General features: G+C 43.7%; 1 protein-coding gene across 1 annotated transcript in view; it reads left to right on the forward strand.

Annotated features, from left to right (window-relative positions):
• paf1 (PAF1 homolog, Paf1/RNA polymerase II complex component) overlaps nt 1-22,574 on the forward strand; it is a 38,194-nt gene that overhangs the window by 2,397 nt on the left and 13,223 nt on the right. Inside the window, exons 2-8 of the mRNA XM_060856247.1 lie at nt 456-485; nt 2,699-2,791; nt 12,373-12,494; nt 14,845-14,911; nt 17,557-17,658; nt 18,681-18,786; nt 20,403-20,471. Coding sequence (XP_060712230.1) covers nt 456-485; nt 2,699-2,791; nt 12,373-12,494; nt 14,845-14,911; nt 17,557-17,658; nt 18,681-18,786; nt 20,403-20,471 — 589 coding nt within the window. The remainder of the gene's footprint in view (nt 1-455; nt 486-2,698; nt 2,792-12,372; nt 12,495-14,844; nt 14,912-17,556; nt 17,659-18,680; nt 18,787-20,402; nt 20,472-22,574) is intronic.

Raw genomic sequence — 22,574 nt, forward strand, 5'->3', positions numbered from 1 at the left:
GTTTGAGACTGTGTACAGTATTGTTTTATAAAAAGGACAGAGCAAGAGACTGAGGCATTGAGAACATTGAACATTTTAAAATTGGTTACATTTTTATGTCTGAGATGGCTTTGAAGAAAGTGGGCATGAGTTTCAGATTGTGCCTGTACTAACAATTGGTTACAATGGGCCGAATGGTGCACTGCACAGGGATCTCACTGATGCGGGTTGTGTCTCAGTACTGTGCTCTTTCATGATATCTTATGTGGAAAATGTCATGAGCTATGGTGAGTTTGAAGTTCACACCATTTCATCTGAGCAACTGTTCAACTTTGACTGAGATTCTGTGAAGGGCGGTGCTTTGTCGAGGCCGATAACTGTTTGCAGAGAAGTCAATGGAGCTAGAGTTGATGCTGATAAACTAAAGGCTTGCTTTCTATCTGAACAGGAATCCTCAATGTTGTTCTTTGTTTTAGGTCCAATGCACATCGGGCAGCACCTGAGAGGTAAGTGATGACTGTGGATGTTTTCAGTCTTTTGTTTAACGAGCATGGGGTCAAACCGATCAACTTTCCCCTTTCACACTCCCTTTTCTTGTTGAATTATTCACACAGAAAATGTGTCTCGAGAAAAAGAGGAGGCTGAGGGGGGCTGATAGATTGAGGCCTTTGAGGTTAAGGCGTGATTCACTAGTGGAGGTCCCCCCATTTTGTTGAGGAAACCAAAACGAAGGGCGTGAATATAAAAGCAAAATGCTGCAGTCGCTAAAACTTTGAAATAAAAACAGAAAAGGCTGGCAAAACTCAGCAGGTCTGCCAGCAACTGTGGAGAGAAGAAGAGTTTCAATTATTAAACTTGAAACATCAATCCTGTTTTTCTCTCTCTCTCCACAGAGATAGACACTAATAAATCCAACAGGAATTCAGGAGAAACCCCTTTTATATAAAAATACATTAAAATGTAATCTCTCTGACACAGTGAGTGGTGAGAATGTTGCACTTGCTATTACAGGAGTGGTTGATGCAAATACAATAGGATAAAAGAAAACTAGGTAAGTACCTGAGAGAGGAATAGAACAATATAATGAGGGTTGGGAAAATGTTCACAGAGGATGAATAGCCTGTTCGGTGCTTAACTTCTAAGTAATTCTGTGTGATGGTTCTAAGTGCTGTGTACAAACCATTAACTATGAGGAAGTGAGGACTGCAGATGCTAGAGGTCAGAGTCAAAAGGTGCGATGCTGGAAAATCACAGCCAGTCAGGCAGCATTCGAGGAGCAGAAGAGTCAATGTTCCTGATGAAGAGCTTAGGCTTGAAACACCAACTCTCCTGCTCCTTGGTTGCTGATTGACCAACTGTGCTTTTCCAGCACCACACCTTTTTGACACTAACCATTAACTGACATATCTTCAAGGCAGCACAGTGGCTCAGTGGTTAGCACTGCTGCATCATAACACCAGAGACCTGGATTCAATTCCAGCCTCGGGTGACTGTCTGTGTTGAGATTGCATGTTCTCTCCATGTCTGCGTGATTTTCCTCCCATAGTCCAAAATGTGCAAAATAGGTGGATTGGCCAAAGTAAATGTAGAGTTATAGTGATAGGACAGGGGTCCGGGTGTGGGTGGGATGCTCTTCAGAGGGTTGGTGCAGACTCGATGGGCTGAGTAGCCTATTTCAGCACTGTAGGGATTCTATGATCTTTCAGACATTTGGGTTTCATGGATATGTGCCCACATTTACAGAGACCTCCAGGACAGAAACATGTTCTCACCAGCCTTTTCTCCACATAGTCTCATTGTCGATGCCTGTCTGAAGTTGATTTTTCTTTTCTTTTTTTCTTCATGGGATTTGAGAATTTGTTACCAATCCCTGACTGACTCGGAGCTGAATGTCTTACTCGGCCACTTCAGAGGGCAGTTAATTGCTGATCATGTTGCTCTGGATCTGGAGTCACATATAGGGCCAGACTCCCTTCCCTCTAAAGGACATCCAGTGGATTTTTCACAGCAATAAGTGATGGTTTCATGGTCACAGTGATTGATTCCAGCATTACAATTCTAGATCTATTCACTGAATTTAAATTCAATCAGCTTCTGTAGTTGGATTCAAACCAATGTCTTTAACGCATTGTCCTAGTGACTCTGTGCTGTGACTCCCCTATTATGTTTGATCGTTGGGTGGTGATCTGTAGTTGCTGCTGTGGCCTTTCTGAATCTCTGAGCTGAAAATCAGCACATGTTACATGTGCCAGTGTTGGTGACCTGTGCTCAAGCACATCACTGACTGAGGTGCAGCTCCAAGTCACCATTCCCTTTGACTTTCATTCGCAGGGCTCAGTAACTACTTGCCTTCATGGTCTTTTGATATTTTAGGTATTGCCATGCCTCTTCATGTTTCTGATTGGTCTGGGATGGGATGAGGGAGAGTGGGTGAAGTTGGCGTCATGCAAGATGGGCATGATGCCATGTTTCAGTCCAGATTCCCCTTCACCATCTCTGCTGTAATGAGTCTCTCATGTCATTATTGTTCCAGGCTGGAGACTGGCTAAAATAGTTTTAGGTTCCCTGCTGGGTTTGAGGTTGTCGTTATGGTTGGGAGTGGGTTTGGTAGGGTCGGGGTAGAGGGAGGGTAGCCTCACGCTGAAGGAGGTGCAAGCTCTGGATACAGCAGTGAGTACTTCTATGACTGAATGCTTGTTGTTTCTCTTATTTTTTCCAGGTCCGGAGTGGTATGCAGGGTGAAGTATTGCAACTCTCTACCAGACATTCCCTTTGACCCAAAGTTTGTGACATATCCATTTGATCCCAACAGGTAAAAGCTGTGTTCAGTCGGTCTACGGGTTTCACTATTTTCCCTCCCCAGCAGCAATGTCTCCCTTCCTGTACGGCATTTATTGTAAATAAACAAAGTCCTTTCCCTGGGGTGGGGAGTCCAGAACTGGAGGGCATAGGTTTAGGGTGAGAGGGGAAAGATATAAAAGAGATCTAAAGGATAACATTTTCTCACAGAGGGTGGTGCGTGTATGGAATGAGCTGCCAGAGGAAGTGGTGGAGGCTGGTACAATTAAAGTATTTAAAAAGCATCTGGATGGGTATATGAATAGGAAGGGTTTGGAGGGATATGGACCGGATGCTGGTAAGCGGGACTAGATTGGGTTGGGATATCTGGTTGACGTGAACAAGTTGGACTGAAGAGTCTGTTTCTGTGCTGTACGTCTCCATGACTCCAAGTGGACTGCACCCTTTTTGGAGAAGAGAGGGAAGATTGGGGTTCAGGCAGGTTAAGGAAGAGTGTAAAGGACTTTATGTCCTTTTGATGCGTAGAGAAGAGAAAACTGTTCCCTCAGCCCAAAAAGTGAGGCAACCAAAGAGGATGACACCCAAAAACTAGGACTGAGAGCTGAATAGTGTCCTGTGGATTGAATTTAATGCAGTCAGTCTGTGGGTAGGGAAGTTCACTGTTGATGCAATGTCCAGCAGCTGTCTGGTTAAGAAGCTGCCGATAATCACATGGGTGAGAAGCTGCAGCAGTTTAAGTGAATGGAGTGGTGGCTATGATGGTTAGTGATTGAAGGTCAGATACATCGAGTGTAATTAGAGAGGTACTGCTTGAGTGGTTGAGCAAATGGATTTGAGAATCCATTTATTTTTGGCTAAATAGTGGAGCAGAAGCAAGGTGAAACAGACATAGGAGACGCTTGGCCTTTGAGACAAGAGAATTAAGAATTAATATGGAGAGTCCTGGGGTCACTCCTCAATGGAAATACTGTGAGCTGCTTGTACCCCTGTAAATTCTACCTACCTTTAGTGCCGGTTAGATAGGTTGAGTGACTGAGTGTGGGGTCAGTGTTGCATTAATCGTGGGTGGTTTGTCCTGGTGGCCTGAAGAGAAATTCACCTCTGAGCATCAATGGCAGATTAGTCAGTCGCGTGGCTTATTGTGAGAGCTTGTGTGCAGAATAACTGCTTTGTTTAACAGCACTCACCGACTGTCTGGTTCTCCTGTGATGTGGAATGATTTTAAATATCTTTCCAATCATGGTGGGGCAAGAGGACTCAGGAATTTGAGTATGTTGGACTTGAAATATCAACTTTGAAATTTTCAAGTGACACCCAGCTTAAAAGTATCTGTCAAATAAAACAACAATGGATGCTTGGAGATCTGAGAAAAGAAGGAAATCGCTGAAGAAACACAGCAGCTCTGACAGCATCTGTGGGAAGAAAGTAGCATTAATGTTTTGAGTCTTATAACTCCTCATCTGAACAGCTGTGTTTCTTCAGCAATTTCTGTTCTTGTTTGAAAGCCTCTCTCTCTGTGAGTGTTGGGCCGCCATAGTGGCTCAGTGGTTAGCACTGCTGTTTCACGGGGTGCTGGATTCAATACCACCCTCGGGTGACTGTCTGTGTGGAATTTGCACGTTCTCCCTGTTTCTGGGTGTTTCAGTTTCCTCCCGCAGTCCAAAGATGTGGAGGTTAGGTGGATTGGCCAACGTCAATTGCCCATAGTGTCCAGGGATGTATAGATTTAGTGGGTTAGCCATGGGAAATGCAGAGTTACAGAGTTAGGTAGGAGGGTAGGTCTCGTTGGGATACTCTTTGGAGGGTAGGTGTGGACTCGATGGGCCAAATGGCCCGCTTCCATACAGTAGGGATTCTGTGATTCTACAAAGCCAGCAGCAAAGACCAGACGGTCTGGACATTGGACAGAAGAGCTGCAAGTGTTCCCTCATCCTCAGCAATGGTGTAACTTTCCACTCCACTTCCATTTTAGTTTTGATCCTTTCTTTTCTGTTTTAGATTAGATCAACAAGGGAGTCATGTATGGAGTCCTACATGTATGGAAACAGACCACTTGGACCAACAAATCCACACTGACCCTCCCAAGAGTAACCCACCTAGACCCATTCCCTACCCTATATTTACCCTTGACTAATACACCTAAAACTATGGGCAATTTCCCATGGGCAGTTCACCTGACCTGCAAGTCTTTGGATTATGGGAGGAAACTGGAGAACCCGGAGGAGACCCACCCAGACAAGGGGAGAATGTGCAAACTCCACACAGTCATCCGAGACCAGGATCGAACTCAGGTCCCTGGCACTGTGAGGCAGCAGTGCTAACCACTGAGCCACCGTGCCACCCTTGTTTCATATTTCCAACATTGGCAGTTCTTTGTTTTTGTTAAGGTCCAGGAGTGGGAGGTTTCTCCACTGGTTAGGATCGAAGACTACGAGAAGATCTTCTTTCAATGTCATTGCTGTGGCTTTTCTTTGTAACCCCCATTACACTGTGGCTGTTCAGATCATCAATGTGTAGAGTCAAAAAAAACTGCAGACTCTGGAATCCAAGTTCGACAAGTAGGCTATAAGAAGCATTATAGCCGAAACGTTGACTTCTCCACCTCCTGACACTGTCTGGCTTGCTATGTTCTTCCAGCCTCCTGCTTGTCTATCATCACCATATAGGCTTGAGATTGCTGTCACCTGGAGCACTGGCTTTGGGTATTTAAGTTAGGTACTTTGCAAATGTTGGTAAAAGTGCAACTCCATTATCTTAATGCTGGTGTCGATTCCTGTTCACGGTGTGAATGACTAAAGCTGTGAGTAGACGGTTCAACTCTTCGAGTCTGCTTGGCCATTGAATGAGGTCATGGCTGATCTGTGGCCTAACTCCACCTGTCTGCTTTTGGCCCATTTCCCTTAATACCCTTTCTTAACAAAAAATTGTCAAGTGCAAATTTAAACTCAGATCTGTTCTAGCATTGATTGTCATTTGTGGATGAGAATTCCAAACCTGGAATATCTCTGTGTGGTACCACAGAGGCATGGTTGCGAGGGGATCAGGGCTGGGAATTAAATGTGCAAGGATAACAGTTAATTTTACAATAGGCAATAGGTGCAGGAGTAGGCCATTCTGCCCTTCAAGCCTGCACCACCATTCAGTATGATCATGGCTGATCATCCTTAATCAATATCCTGTTCCTGCCTTATCTCCATAACCCTTGATTCCACTATCTTTGAGAGCTCTATCCAACTCTTTCCTAAATGAATCCAGAGACTGGGCCTCCACTGCCCTCTGGGGCAGAGCATTCCGCACAGCCACCACTCTCTGGGTGAAAAAGTTTCACCTCATCTCTGTCCTAAATGGTCTACCCGTATTTTTAAGCTGTGTCCTCTGGTTCGGCACTCACCCATCAGCAGAAACATATTTCCTGCCTCCAGAGTGTCCAATCCTTTAATAATCTTATATGTCTCAATCAGATCCCCTCTCAGTCTTCTAAACTCAAGGGTATACAAGCATAGTTGGTCTAGTCTTTCAGCGTAAGGTAATCCCGCCATTCCAGGAATTGACCTTGTGAACCTACGCTGCACTCCCTCAATAGCCAGAATGTCTTTCCTCAAATTTGGAGACCAGGACTGCACATAGTACTCCAGAGGTGGTCTCACCATGGCCCTGTACAGCTGCAAAAGAACCTCTTTGCTTCTATACTCAATCCCTCTTGTTATGAAGGCCAGCATGCTATTAGCCTTCTTCACTAGCTGTTGTACCTGCATGCTTATCTTCATTGACTGGTGTACAAGAACACCCAGATCTCTTTGTACTGCCCCTTTACCTAAATTGATTCTAGTTAGGTAGTAATCTGCCTTCCAGTTCTTGCCACCAAAGTGGATAACCATACATTTATCCACATTAAACTGCATCTGCCATGCATCTGATTACTCATCTAACCTGTCCAGGTCACCCTGTAATCTCCTAACATCCTCCACACATTTCACCCTGCCATCCAGCTTAGTATCATCAGCAAATCTGCTAATGTTATTACTAATACCATCTTCTATATCATTAACATATATTGTAAAAAGCTGCGGTCCCAGTACTGATCCCTGCGGTACCTCACTGGTCACTGCCTGCCATTCTGAAATGGAGCCGTTTATCACTACATTTTGTTTCCTATCAGCCAACCAACTTTCAATCCAAGTTAGTACTTTGCCCCCAATACCATGCGCCTTAATTTTGCTCACTAACCTCCTATGTGGGACTTTATCAAAGCTTTCTGAAAGTCCAGGTACACTACATTTACTAGATCTCCCTCATCCATCTTTAGATTTACATCCTCAAAAAATTCCAGAAGATTAGTCAAGCATGATTTGCCCTTCATAAATCCATGCTGACTCTGACCTATCCAGATTTGTCATATTTCATTCTTTATAATAGACTCCAGCATCTTTCCCACCACTGAGGTCAGACTAACTGGTCTATAATTTCCTGCTTTCTCTCTCCCACCTTTCTTAAAAAGTGGTACAACATTAGCCACCCTCCAATCCGCAGGAACTGATCCTGAATCTATTGAACTCTGAAAAATAATTACCAAGGCATCCACGATTTCTCGAACCACCTCCTTCAGTACCCTGGGATGTAGACCATCAGGCCCTGGGGACTTATCAACCTTCAGACCTAACAGTCTCTCCAACACCAATTCCTGGCAAATATAAATTCCCTTAAGTTGCAGCACTGTTCAAATTTTTGACTGTTGTAATTGCAGCTGAAGAGTAATTTGGAGGAAAAATACTAGTTGTATTTGTGAAGAACAATTTTGAATATGACAGAAGTTATTCTAATTTAGCAATTTTAATTTATTTTTTTCTCAGGAAGGAATGTAGATTTAAGGAGTCCAGGCTTATAATCAGGATCCTAAGCTAGACTATGTGTACTATAAAGCTGCTAATTTGGAAATGCATTATTTAAAGATATTAATTAACAATTTACAATTACATTTATAGGAAGGATATTATTATCTTCGTGGGTTTCCTCCCACAGTCCAAAAACGTGCAGGTTAGATGAATTGGCCATGCTAAATTGCTCAGAGTGTTAGGTGCATTATTCAGAGGGAAATGGGTCTGGGTGGGTTACTCTTCAGAGGGTCGGTGTGGACTGGTTGGGACAAAGGGCCTGTTTCCACACTGTAGAAATCTTATCTATCTAAGCTGAAGAGGTTTCAGAAGTGATTTACCAGGATTTTGCCGGACATGAAAGGTTTGAATAATAAAGAAAGGCTGAATAAGCTGGGACATTTTTCATTGGAGCACAGGAGCTTGAGAGGTGACCTGATAGAAGTTTATAAGATAATGAGGGGCATTGAGAGAGTTAATGGTAAGTGTCTTTTCCCCAGGATGGGGGATGTCAAGATAAGGTGGCACATTTTTAAATTAGAGGAGAGAGGTTTAAAAAATGCATGAGCAAATTTTTTACACAGGGAATGAATTTCCTGAGGAAGTGGTGGATGTGGGTGCAATTGCAAGTTTAAAAGACATTTGGATAAGTTCATGAATAGGAAGGGGTTTGGAGGGATATGGGGCAGGTGGGATTAGTTTAGTTTGAGATTATGTTTGGCATGGACTGGTTGGACCGAAGGGCCTGTTTCTATGCTGTTTGACTCAGTGATACATATCCTATTGAAAGGACAGGCAACTGGCAGACAGAATCGGGTTGCCTTGTTAGCAAGAAATGATATTGGATAGGAAGGCATAGAAACTGTATGGGTAGGGTTGAGGATTCACGAAGCAAAAAAGGCCGTGATGTGAGTTGTGTACATGACCTCTACCAGTAGTCAGAAAATAAATCAGGAGATAGAAAAGGCATGTGTTGCACTGAATATGGGAGATTTCAATGTGCAGATGGCCTGGAAAAATCAGGTTGGTCACAGATTCCAAGAAAAAAAATTTGTGGAATGTCTGCGAGATGGTTTTATGGAGCAGCTTGTGGTAAAGCCCATTAGGGAACAGCAATTTGGTGATGTGTGATGAGGCAGACTTGATGAGAGAACCTAAGGTGAAGGAACCCCTAGGGGGCAGTGATTATCATATAATAGAATTCACTATTGAGAATTGAGAGGGAGGATCTGAATCGGATGTAACTGTATTAAAATCGAGTAATGATTTGAGGTGCCAGTGTTGGACTGGGGTGGGCAACGTTAAAAATCACACTCCACCAGGTTATAGTCCAACAGGGTAATTTGGAATCACTAGCTTTCATAGCGCTGCTCCTTCATCAGGTGGTTGTGGAGCAGAAGCAGAAGACACAGAGTTTATAGCAACAGGATTGCAGTGTCATTGGATATTATAGTAAATAAATTTAGCTTACGTCTTTCATCTTTAAGAATTACCGTGTTAGTTTCGGTTACATATGAAGGCTCACATGGTCATTCTAAAAGATGAGAGACTTATGGGCGGCATGGTGGCACAGTGGTTAGCACTGCTGTCTCACAGCGCCTGAGACCCGGGTTCAATTCCCGACTCAGGGAGTTTGCACATTCTCCCCGTGTCTGCGTGGGTTTCCTCCGGGTGCTCCGGTTTCCTCCCACAATCCAAAGATGTGCGGGTCAGGTGAATTGGCCATGCTAAATTGCCCGTAGTGTTAGGTAAGGAGTAAATGTAGGGGTATGGGTGGGTTGCACTTCGGTGGGTCGGTGTGGACTTGCTGGGCCGAAGGGCCTGTTTCCACACTGTAAGTAATCTAATCTAATCTAATCTGTAAGTAATCTAAAAGTTAAATGTGTTTAACATTACATTCAATGACACTGCAATCCTGTTGATATAAAGTCTGTGTCTTATGGTTCTGCTCCACAACCACCTGATGAAGAAACAGAGCTTCGAAAGCCAGTGATTCCAAATGAACCTGTTCGACTATAACCTGGCATTGTGCAATTTTTTTTAACAATTGAGTAAAGGGAACTACAAAGACATGAGCTGCCCAGAATTAATTGGAAGGACAGCTAGCAGGAAAGATGATGGAGGAGGAATGGCAGGAGTTTCTGGTAGTAATGTGGGAGGCATAACAGAAATTTATCACAAGGAAGAAAATAATCATACTCCGAGGAGGATGAGGCAACCATGGGAAGTCAGGAACGCCGTAAAAACAAAAGAAAGAATAAACAATGTGGTGATGGTTAGTGGGAAACCAAAGGATTAGGAAGCCGTTAAAAACCAGAAGAGGATAATTAAGAAAGCAATAAGGGAGGAGAAGATGAAATATGAGCGTAAGCCAGCTGGTAATATAAAAGAAGATTTCAAGAGTTTTGATTTAGCTATCTAAAAGGTAAGTGAGAGGCGAGAGTGAACATTGAACCACTGGAAAATGAGGCTGGAGAAGTAGTAATGGGGGAGTATAGAAATGGCAGAGGAACTGAATAGGTACTTCACATCAGTCTTCACAGTGGAAGACACCAGCAGTATACCAGAACTTCGAGAGGGGCAGAGGTGAGTGTAGTGGTCATCACTAAGGAGAGGCTGCTGGGGAAGCTGGACGGTCTGAAGGTGGATAAATCACCTGGACTGGATGGATGACACCCAGGGTTCTGAAGGAGATAATTGACAAAATTTCGGAAGCATTAGAGGTGATGAGTCAGGAATGCTCCCAGAGGATTCAGAAGTGGCTAATTTAGCACCCCTGTTTCAGAAGTAATGTCAGCAGAAGGCGAGGAATTGTAGGCCAGTTGGCCTGACCTTGGTTGTTGGTAAGATTTTGGAGTCCATTATTAAAGTTGAGATTGTGGAGTACTTGGGTGTGCATGGTCAAATAAGGCTGAGTCAGCACAACTTCATCAAGGGGAGGTCATGCTTGACAAATCTATTAGGGTTCTCTGAGAAGGTAACAAGCAAGTCAAACAAAGAAGAACCGGTCAGCGTATCCACGTGAATTTCCAGAAGGCCTTAGACAAGGTGCCACACAGAAGGCTGCAAAGTAGGAAAAGAGCTCATAACGTGAGGGGCATGGATAGGGAATTGGCTGACTGGCAGAAGACAGCGTGTGTGTATGAAGGGGTCTCGTTCAGGATGGCAGCCAAAGGAGTTCCGCAGGGATCTCTTCACTTTATCCATTAACGATCTGGCCAAAGGAACTGAGGGCATTGTTGTTAAATTTACAGATGAGACAATGATGGACGGGGGGGCAGGCAGTGCTGAAGAGGCGGGGAGGCTGCAGAAGGACTTGGGCATGGTAGAAGAGTGGGCAAAGAAGTGGCAAATGGAATACAATGTGGGCAAGTGTGAGGTTATGTATTTATTTTAGGAAGCTTAGGAGCATAGACTATTTTTTAAATGGGGAAAGGCTTTAGAAATCCGAAGCACAAAGGCACTTCAGCATCTGGTTCAGGATTCTCTTAAGGTTAACCACAGGCTCAGCTGGCAGTTAGGAAGGCGCATACAATGTTAGCATTCATTTCAAGAGAGCTAGAATACAAGAGCAGGGATGTACTGCTGAGGCTGTATAAGCCTTGAGTCAGGCTGCTTTTGGAATATTGTGCACAGTTTTGGGCCCCATATTTAGGGAAGAATGTGCTGGCCTTGAAGGGGGTCCAGAGGAGATTTGCAAGAATAATCACTGCAATGAAGGACTTGTCCTATGAAGGGGGGTGTGGACTCTAGGTTTTTACTCGATGGAGATTAGAAGGATGAGGGGGGAACTGATTGATACTTAAAGAATATAAGAGTTCTGGGTAGAGTGGATGTGGACAAGATGTTTCCACTAGTCAAAGAAGGCTTAGCTTCAAAATGAAGGGTGATCCTTTAAAACTGAAATGAAGAGGATTTATTCAGGCAGATTTATTCAGGGTTTTTGGGAGAAAGTAGGTGAAAGGTTTCTCAACACCAATCAGCCATGCTCGAATGGTAGAGCAGAAATCGATAGGCCGAAGTTTGCTGTTATTATCATATAGTCTGTACCACCGTTTGTGTGCAGAAGTGCTTCCCAATATTTCTCCTGAACAGTCTGGCCCTCCTTCTCAGACTGTGCCCTGTGTAATGATGGCTCTGACCAATCCATGTTTCAGATGATAGTGGCTTGCCTGGTGATCATGGGTCTCTTGGATTCTGGACATTTCAACAATATGTGTCAGTGTTTACGAAATGTTCTAATCTCTGTTAGGGTACTCCCTCGACGTTGGTCCGAGCTGGCATTTTCCAAGGACCTGAAAAGTTGGCTCTAGTTGGCCACACTCAGGACTTTAGTTGTAATTTCTCACTTGAAAGAGGATGCCTACAATGGCTGACAGTTTCTACTCTAACATGGGAGTAGCCATTGTGTAAGAAGCTAATAGTCCTCCAGAGAACATAAAATATTAAAAAATCCCTGTGTGTGCTGGAGATTTGAAATGAAGATAGAGTGGTGGAAAAGCTCAGCATATCTGACAGCAGGACCAGGAAAAACTTCCTTGCATGAGGATTTAGAATGCATTACCTGATAGAGAGATGATACAGATTTGATAGTAGTGTTTAAAAAGAATTTAATATGGATGGAGGAATTTATCTTTAGAAGAATCACTGCAGACTTGAATAGATTGTCTCTTTTGCAATTTTGTTGTAACTCTGAACTCTCTTTTCTTGCATATTTCCACAGATTTGTACAGTATAAAGCTACCTCTCTTGAGAAACAACACAAACACGAATTGTTAACAGAACCAGATCTGGGAGTCGTGATTGACCTCATCAATCCTGATACATACCGGATTGATAACAATGGTAAGGTCTACTTCAACACTCTGTTCCGTGTAACTCAGCTGCTTTAGTGATATGTTTATTAAGTTCTGAATTGTTCCTGTCATCACGCTGTTGTCCCTGATCCCCTCTGTCCTTGCACTTAGTCCTCTGGCTCCCACTCTCTGGCAGCAGTCATTCACTATTCTACTTTGAGGTTCTTGCACTGAAACAATTAGGAATCTAAGTAGACCATTCAGCCCTTCAATTCTGCTCTGCTAAATGATGGATTTGATCATAACCTCAAGTCTAAAAGGTAAAAACAATGACTGTAGATGCTGGAAACCAGATTCTGGATTAGTGGTGCTGGAAGAGCACAGCAGTTCAGGCAGCATCCAAGGAGAGGTAAAATTGAGGTTTCGGGCAAAAGCCCTTCATCAAGTCTGCCTCCTGTTCATGTCCCATCACCTTTGACTCCGTTGATTAAAAAAAGCTGTCTGCCTCAACCTTGAATATATTTCATGAACCGGCCTCCATTGTCATCTGGGAAAGAGAATTCCACAGACTGACCTTCTGAGAAGAAAAGAAAAATCCTTACCTTAGCATTAAAAAGGAGAATCCTAGATCTAGGTTTGCTCGCTGAGCTGGAAGATTCATTTTCAGATGTTCCGTCACCATATTAGGTAACATCTTCAGTGAGCCTCCGAATGAAGCACTAGTGGTGTAACCCGCTTTCTATTTATATGTTTGAGTTTCCAAGGAAACGTCTGAAAATGAACCTTCCAGCTCAGCAAGCAAACCTACATTCGCAACCTCCACCTGAGCTATAAATCTTTTCAGAACTCACTAAGGAGACTGTTAATTTTCAAACTGTTCCTCCTGGATCTAGGCTCTTTCCCACCACCACTAATGAAATAAGGGGAAGCATCCTCTCCACATTGCCTCATTAAATCCCCTCAAGATTCATGTTTGAATAAGGTCATCTCTCATTCCCCTAAACTGTAATTCAATTTCTTTAAACTCTAGGCCGATTGCATGTTTATTTGCACTATAAGCATTCTTACAAGCAGATTGCATCCCTTGTAATCTGAAAGCTGGGTCTTTCTGTGCCTGATGGAAGCAGGGAGCTGACTGTTACCCAGTGGTTATAAATTGTTCGTGATATTCCGACTAAATCTTTCTGTTCACGTGGGGATGTCGTAGTATCCTGTAAGCTGGGAGCACCACGCTCCGACTGTGTCCAAACTTTTAATTACACACACGCAGGCTGGAGTAAACTATAGAGGATTAGACAGAATAATTTAGCAAAGTGGTGATATTTAATAATTCTGTTTTCACTTATTACTTGAAGGTTCCTTGGGAAATGTCATGAATGTTAGCTACGCAATGGTTGAACTTAAACAATATGCAGCATGAGCTAGGGAATCTGCATAGATCTTACTTTTTTCTTTTTATAGTAGAAAAGAAAACATATTTTACACTCATAAATTATCAGATCAAAGCTGTGTTGTTTTTGGACAGACCTGCGCCATTGTCAGTCAGCCAGTGTAATGTTCAACCTTTAATGCCACGTGACTGTGACCCTGCACAATTGTGAAATTAGTCTTTGCTGCGTCATACCAATTGGAAGCAGGAGTAGCTATTTAGCCCTTTGAGTTTGCTCTGCCATGCAGTAAGATCAAGGCTGATCAGATGACTCCACATTCCTGCCAACCCTGAAAACCTATCACCACCTTGCTCAGCATGAATCCATCTACCTCTGCCTTAAAAAGGTTCAATGATGCAACTTCCACTGCCTGGTTTTCCTGATCTCTGTCTTAAAGGGGTGACATGGTTTGGAGGTGCTGGTGTTGGACTGGAGTGTACAAAGTTAAAAATTACACAATACCACGTTATGGTCAACAGGTTTATCTGGAAGCACTAACTTTTGGAGCGCTAATCCACAACCACCTGATGAAGGAGCAGCGCTCCAAAAGTTAGTGCTTCCAAATAAACCTGTTGGACTATAACCTGGTGTTGTGTGATTTTTAACTTTAAATGGGTGACCCACCCCCTTTTTTTTTAAAAACATTGACCCTTGGTTCTAGGTTCTCCCACATCAGGAAGCAATCTTTCCCTCTGCACGCTGTTGAGACACCCCATCGTCTTGTATGTTGCAATCAAGTCACCTCTTTTTCTTCCAACTCCGGTGGATACAAGCCCAGTTTGTCCAACCCTCCTTCGTTCTGAGCTGACTGGCAGAAACAAACCTGGAGTGCCATCCCTTTTCCAGTTGCACATCAAGTCTTGGCCAATTTAAGTGTAGCGCTTGTTTTCCCCATTATTCTGAATGCTTTAGCTCCCTGGTGTTTGACCAGCACTGCTGTCCTCTGATGATGTCACTTCCTCTCCACAGTCATCCTTGATATTGCAGACGAGAAGCTACTTGAAGAAGAAATTCAGGCACCATCGAGTTCAAAACGGTGAGTGATCAGAAATCCATCTGTAGCATTAGCTGGGAGCAACTGGGTGCCTGTTGGCATTGACTAGGAGTGACTGAGCACAGACAGTCAACAGTGGATGAGAGTGACAGAAGGGCATGTTCATTGCCGGTTATGAATGACCATAGGGAGGTATCGGTTGCACTTAACAAGGGGCTACCAGGCAGTGTTGGTTGGACATAAAGTCTGTAGGTGTGGGAGAGTGGTGTGACAGCACTCAATGCTGACCATGGGTGTCCGGGGCATTACCAATACTGGCCAAGACTATTCAGGAGACAGCTAGAAGCAATGGAGGCTAGGAATTTTGGGGAAATAAATATTGATGTCTTGAAATCAGTCTGGATCACACAAGAGCTGGGGATCTTAAAAATCATAAAGGTGATTATATCTCTGATACTTGATCAAATGTATCCCAGGACGTTGTGGGAAGTCAGGAAAGAAATTGCAGAGCCCCTAGCAGAGAGATTTATGTCATCTACAGCCACAGGAGTAGTGTTGGAGAACTGGAGCGTGGGCTAATGTTGTGCCATTATTAAAGAACAGCTGTAAGGAGAAACCTGTGGATTATAGATCAGAGTCTAAAATCAGTGGTAGGTAAATTGTTGGAGGAGATTTTCAGAGATAAGATATACATGCATTTGGAGAGGCAAGGGCTGATTAATATTGGCCAGCAAGACTTTGTGCATGGGAAATCATCTCTCACAACCTTGATTGAGTTTTTTCAGGATGTAACCAAAAAGCTTATTGAGGGCAGAGCAGTTGACATTGGACTTTAGTAAAACAAGGTTCTGCATGGTAAACTAATTAGTAAAGTTAGCTCACGTGGGATTCCGAGAACTTGCCAATTGAATACAAAATTGGCTTGACGGTCGGGCACACAGGGTGGTGGTGGAGGGTTGATATTTGGACTCGAGGTTCATGACCACCACAGGAATTGGCGCTGGGTCCACTTTTGTTTGTCATTTTTATAAACGGTTTGGATGAGAATATAGGAGGCATTGTTAGTAAGTTTGCAGTTGGCACCAAAATTGGTCGCACAGTCGCCAGTGAAGAAGATTATCTAAGATTACAAAGGGATCTTGATCAATTGGGTCACTCGGTTGAGGAGTGGCAGGTGGAGTTTAATTTGGATAAATGGGAGGTATTGCATTTTGGTAAAACAAACAAGGGCTGAGCTTGTACATCTGTAAGTTCACTCGCTGAGCTTGAAGGTTTGCTTTCAGACGTTTCGTCACCATGACTAGGTAACATCATCAGTGAGAGTCTCTGGTGAAGCGCTGGGTGGTATGTCCCGCCTCTCTATTTATAAGTCTTGGTTTCTTTTTAAAGTGGGTGATGTCATTTCTGGTTCTTTTTTTCAAGGGAAGGTAGATAGGATCTAAATTGATGTGTTTTTTGATGGAGTTCTGGTTAGAATGCCAGGCCTCTAAGAATTCTAGTGCGTGTTTTTGTTTTGCCTGTCCTAGGGTGTGTGTGTTGTCCCAGTTAAAGTGGTGTCTTTCTTTGTCTGTGTGTGTAGAAGCTAGTGATAGTGGGTCGGTCTTTTGGTGGCCAGTTGGTGTTCATGTATCCTGGTGTTAGGTTGTCCGATGTAGTGTTTTTTTACAGTTCTTCCATGGTATCTTGTACTTACACAGTTAATGGTAGGGCCCTGGGACGTGTCAGACAGAGTGACCTAGGGGTTCAGGTACATAATTCTTTGAAAGTTTCATCACAGATAGACAGGATGATTGAGAAGGTACTTAACATGCTTTCCTTCCTTTCTTAGGCCTTTGAGTATAGGAATGGGGATGGTATGTTGAGGTTGTACAAGTCGCTGGTTAAGCCTCTTCAGGTGCACTGTATGTAGTCCTGGTCACCCTGCTCTTGGAAGGATATTATTAAATTGGAGAGGGGTCAGAGAAGATTTACCAGGATGTTGTCGGAACTGGAGAGTTTGAGTTATAAAGAGAGGCTGGGACTTGTTTTATTGGAATGTAGGAGGTTGAGTGGTTACCTTATAGAGGTTTATAAAATCATGAAGGGCATAGATAAGGTGAATAGCAAAGGTCTTCCCTTGGGTGGGGGAATTCAAAACCAGCAGGCATGTTTTTAAAGTGAGAGGAGAAAGATTTACAAGAGACCTGAAGGGCAACAGTTTCATGCAGAGTGTGGTTTGTATGTGGAATGAACTGCTAGTCAGAATGGTGGGTGTAGGTACAGTTACAACATTTTAGATAGATACACGAATAGGAATGGTTTAGAAGGATATGGGCTGTACGCAGGCAAATGTGACTAGTTTGGTGTGGGCAGCATGGACCAAAGGGCCTGTTGCTGTGCTGTATGACTCTGACGGTATAACACTGGCGAGGACCGGGGAATTGTCAAATTCACAAGAATTATCAGGAGACAGTCAGTGCTGGTCATGCGTGACAGGGGCCAAGTTGGTGCTGGCTAGGAATGATCAGAGCCCCATTGGTGCAAGCTAGGAGTAACCGGGATGGTGGGACAGTTGGAGATGACTGGGTTTTGGGGGGCACAGGATTCAACAAGAATAACTGGGGTGGGGTTGTGTGGGGGTGACCTAGAGCTAGTTGTAATTGAGCAGTGTTCCCTTTGTGTTATAAACTGTGCATCTTTCGGTTCAGGTCACAGCAACATGCAAAGGTGGTGCCATGGATGAGAAAAACTGAATACATCTCCACCGAATTCAACCGATACGGCATCTCCAACGAGAAGCCAGAAGTCAAGTAAGTGGCATGGGACTATAACTCTTGTAGAATGTTTGCGAGGGGTGTAATTTTATATTAGGGAGGCCTCCCTCAGATTGAGGCTTTGCCTTTTCTTACAGTTGACTGAGTGTCAAGAGATGTCAATTAAAATGTTGCCTTTAAATCATTTTAAAGTGAATATAAGTTCGGGGGGCCTAGTGGTATTATCGCTAGACTAGATTCATCTAGAGACCCAGGTAATGTTCTAGGGACCCGGGTTCAAATCCCATCATGGTAGGCGGTGGACTTTGAACACAATAAAAAGAAAATCTGGAATTAAGAGTCTTAATGATGACCCTGGGTTGATTGTCAGAAAAACCCATCTGTTTTGCTAGTGTCTTTTTAAGGAAGGAAATCTGTCATCCTCACCTGGTCTGGCCTACATGTGACTCCAGACCCACAGACAGCTATGTGGTTCACTCTTAACTGCTGTCTGAGCAATCAGGGATGGGCAGTAAATGCTGGGCCTCACCAGCAACGCCCATGAAAGAATTTTTAAAAGAATTAAATTCACTTTAGTGAGATGGAATCAGAGAAGCAGCAGGGGAGGTAATAACAGACAGGGGCTCCGGAATGTTCTGAATCTGAGCAGCCAGTCCCATGTGGCAGGTTTTCCCTCACCAATATTTCCAGTGCTCACTGGTTTCTTCCTGAAGGCAGGAAAACAGCAGCTCCCTCCGGTAGTTCTGTAGTTACCACGTTCAGTTTTGTTTCTCTGAGATCCCTGCTACTGTGTCAGATTTTGAACACAGGCTGTTAGGGACTGAGTTCAATTCTGCAAGTTACCAGGCTGAATGACGTGTCCTAAAGCCACTGTTATTCCATTGTGCTGCAGAATATTGCAAACTCACTTGCAGTTATAGTTTAGACCTGCACAGTGCTTTTTATTGAGAATTGGACAGGAGCTGTATGTAGTATTGATGTTGTTTCTGTGCTTCGGGGTGTAACTTGCACCAGTTCTGTGAAAGTCTTCTCTTTAAAACCTCTCTCTCCAAAATCAGAATCGGTGTGTCTGTCAAACAGCAGTTCACCGAGGAGGAGATTTACAAAGACAGAGACAGCCAGATCGCAGCAATCGAAAAGACATTCGTGGATGCGAATAAAGAGGTAATAAAAATAATTCCAACCAATGGGAACAGATCCCATTCAGATGTGGGTTTGGACCACCACTCTCCTGCAACCTGAGGGTTGCTGTCCCATTGCACCTCCCTGCATCACATCAGTTATATCACCCAGTTGTTTTCCTAAACTCTACCTTTGTTCTTTTCCATGCTCATGGGTATACCAAATTAAAAAGCCCTCCCTGTAAGAGAGTATTCAAACTATTAACCAGCACCTATGGGACCAGGAATGTAATAATGCAACTTTGCCTAAAATAAAACTTACTAGCAGAGACCCTTCTCAATCACACCTTCAACTGACAAGGTAGCACACTGGCTCAGCAGTTAGCACTGCTGCCTCAGTGCCAGCAACCTGGGTTCGATTCCACCCTCTGGCGACTGTGTGGAATTTGCACGTTCTCCCCATGTTTGTGTGGGTTTTGTCAGGGTGCTCCAATTTCCTCCTACAGTCCAAAGATGTGCTAAATTGACCATAGGATTATGTGTGTGTGTGTGTGTGTCCGTGTCCCCATCCGTCCGTCCAACTACATGGACAGCACAATCGAATGGGATAGTACAGTAAACATCTGGTATCTCCGCTATATCATTGCGACTGGTTTGTCTAGGATGCCACTTCATACAATGCCATGTACAACGGGGTTTGTTGTATATCTCTGAAAGGATGTTACACAAAAACACAGAGTTCAGCCCGTCAGGCCTGCTCCACTATACATTATAATCATGCCTCTTCTTGGTTTTCAACTCACTTTCCCGATGTCTCTTAAATGACTATATCCCCTGAAATGTGAGATTATTTGTCCATCCCAGTGTTAAATATAGTCGCTGATAACGCCTTCACTACCTCTCTGGTTGACTCCATTCCAAAGATTTGCAGCTTTTGAAGTGAAGGATATTCTTGTTGTTCTCCTTGGGGAATAAACCATCTGTTGACTGTTTCCTGAGTGAGTGTGACAAATAGAGTCATCCTCATTCCTGATGAAGGGCTTATGCCCGAAACGTCGAATTTCCTGTTCCTTGGATGCTGCCTGACCTGCTGTGCTTTAACCAGCAACACATTTTCAGCTCTGATCTCCAGCATCTGCAGACCTCATTTTTTACCCCATGTACAGCATGGAAACATGATTGTGATGTTGTTCATCTGGTGATCTAGAGGACTGGACTAAACATTGTTTTTCTTCTTGAGTCTTTCACGGGATGCGTCCGACAGTGAGGGAAATCTGCCGTCCTTACCTGGTCTGGTTCACGTGTCTCTAGACTCTCAGCAATGTGGTTGACTGGTAATTGCTTGATTGTCTTCAGGAACGTGGCTCACTGATTCTTTCTTAAGAGCAGTAAAGGGCAGGGCTTGCTACTAAGACCCAGACCCCATGAACAGATAAAAATGATACCTCCCCAAACCAAGTCACAACAAATGGCAGCAGTTATTGAAGGCAGATCGGGTTAAAGGTTCAACTTGGAGCTTTCTACTCCTTGGTTCATGGGCTGACATTCTTGCTGAGGGTTGAATGGCCCAACAGCAATACTTTGTAGCCAGAGAGGTGATTTGTTGTTGAACCCTGTTGTCTCTCTCTCTCTCTCTCTCTCTCTCTCTGCATCCTCTAGGTTACTCAACATTACAGCAAGCCTCGGGTTACCCCTGTGGAAGTCATGCCTGTGTTTCCTGATTTTAAGGTAAGGGCTGTGGATGTAGCTTTTCCAATGGTTGGCACATGATCTTGGAACGTTATTGTGTCCCAGTGGCCTGTCTCCATTTGAGACTTTGTCCAGTTGGTTCTGACAGAGTGGTGTGCCGGAGAGATAGAGGAGATTATCATCAGAAAATAAATGGCGCCAGCCATCATCAACATGTTTTGAGATTGTTCTCCATATGCCAACAGCCAAGTTGCTGATGTGGGCTAAGGCTGACGCCTGGGGTCATAGAATCAGCTGCACCACAGAAGGAGGCCATTTGGGCCATCACATTTATGCCAGCACTCTGAAGCTAACCTGTTGCTCCCATTTCCTTGCTCTGATCGGGGAGCCCACAAGCTCATTTCTCTCAAGTGCCCGTCCAAGTTCCTTTTGAATCAATTGTCTCCGCTTCCACCACCCTCATAGACAGCAAGGTCCACATTGCTGCCAGTTTCTGCATCAAAACATCTTTCCACATCCCCATTCACAAGCAGCACCATAATCTCTTTTCTGGCAAGCAGCCAGCTTTCTGTTCCTGCGTCTCTGATTCCTCTTGTTCCATATGCTCAAACTCCTTGGACAACTTTCTTGTGAGAGAAATCTTCCTGATTGTCTTCTGAAACTCAGTTAATCTCTCAAGACCAAGTATTTGAAGCAGTGGCAGATAGGCCTAGAGTTGTTGAGGGGTGACTGGTGGGGCAGTGTGTCTAATTTGGATTGTAACAGGGCTGTCAGGAGAGTCCAGAGCAATGGGATTAGTTTGGGTTTGATACAGGACTTTGGTGACGGAGCTAAGCAGTTAGATTAATGAGGACTGATGCTATTCATGGGTGGTACCTAATTTCATGAACTCTGTTGCTTGTTGAATGACCAACGGTCTGTTTAATCAATTACATTTCCATTTGTTCTTTGGCATGGTTTTTTTCCTAAGAAAATTTTTGTGAGAAATCTTGCCAACCATGTTTTGAAAATCTATATTTGCTACATCATAAGGTCTAGGAGAGAGTGGTAACGGTGTTAGTTTAGGGGAGGCAATAGCCTAGTTGTATAATCACTGGACGTTTCATCCAGAAACTCAACAGATGTTCTGGGGACCTGGCAGATGGTAGAATTTGAACTCAGTGAAGAATCTGGAATTAAGGGTCTGATAATGACCATGGAACCATTGCTGATTGTCGGGAAAAACCCATCTGGTTCACTAATGCGTTTGAGGGAAGAAAACTGCCAGGCTTACCTGGTCTGGCTTCCATGTAATTCCAGACTCACAACAACGTGTTGCTCTCTGGGGAATTTAGGGATGGGCAGTAAATGCTGCCCTAGCCAGAGAAGCCCACATCCCATTGAGTGAATAACAAAAAGGTTTGGGAATCTTTTAATAAAGATGTGAGGGGCCTTCTTCCATGCTTAACATTTGTGATTCCATTTTGTCACCCTGATGGTTTATAAGCTGCATGCCATTATCCACCTTTCTCTCTACTAACTCAGAGATTTTGCTTTGTATATTCACCAGTGTCGTTTCTCCGTTGATCTGAATGCTTTGTTTCTTTCTCTCCCGTATGTATTAGACCTTCATATTTCTCTTTGCACCCCGGCCCCACCAAGCTGAGATTATATTTGAGGTCCTGAAATGGGGCTTGAATCCATTGAATAAAGCTGACACTTGGTCAAGAACACATCGCATGGGAGGTTATGTGATCTGCAACAGTGTAAATATGTTTTTTTGGTTGGTCACTCCCAAGTTGAAGATTTAGGAGTCCAGTGATCTACTGAAACATCCAATCAGAACCTCCCAGCACTTTACATAGTGATTGAAGCCCATTTTTTATAAGTGCCAGCAATCCTGCAGTGTTTAGTTTGTTCAGGGTTCCTGAACGTTGGCTTAGGACCACCACTAGAATCATGAGATGAATATTTGGAGTGCCAATCTCTATAGAGTCAGAGATAAATTGCACGGAAACAGACCCTTCGATCCATCTCATGCAGATATCCTAAATAAATCTATCCCTGTTTGCCAGCAGTTGGCTCATATCAGTCTAAACCCTTCCTATTCATATACTCCTCCAGATGTCTTTTAAACGTTGTAATTGTACCAACCTCCACCAT

The sequence above is a fragment of the Hemiscyllium ocellatum genome, chromosome 47 (assembly GCF_020745735.1).
Source record: "Hemiscyllium ocellatum isolate sHemOce1 chromosome 47, sHemOce1.pat.X.cur, whole genome shotgun sequence".
Lineage (NCBI taxonomy): Eukaryota > Metazoa > Chordata > Chondrichthyes > Orectolobiformes > Hemiscylliidae > Hemiscyllium > Hemiscyllium ocellatum.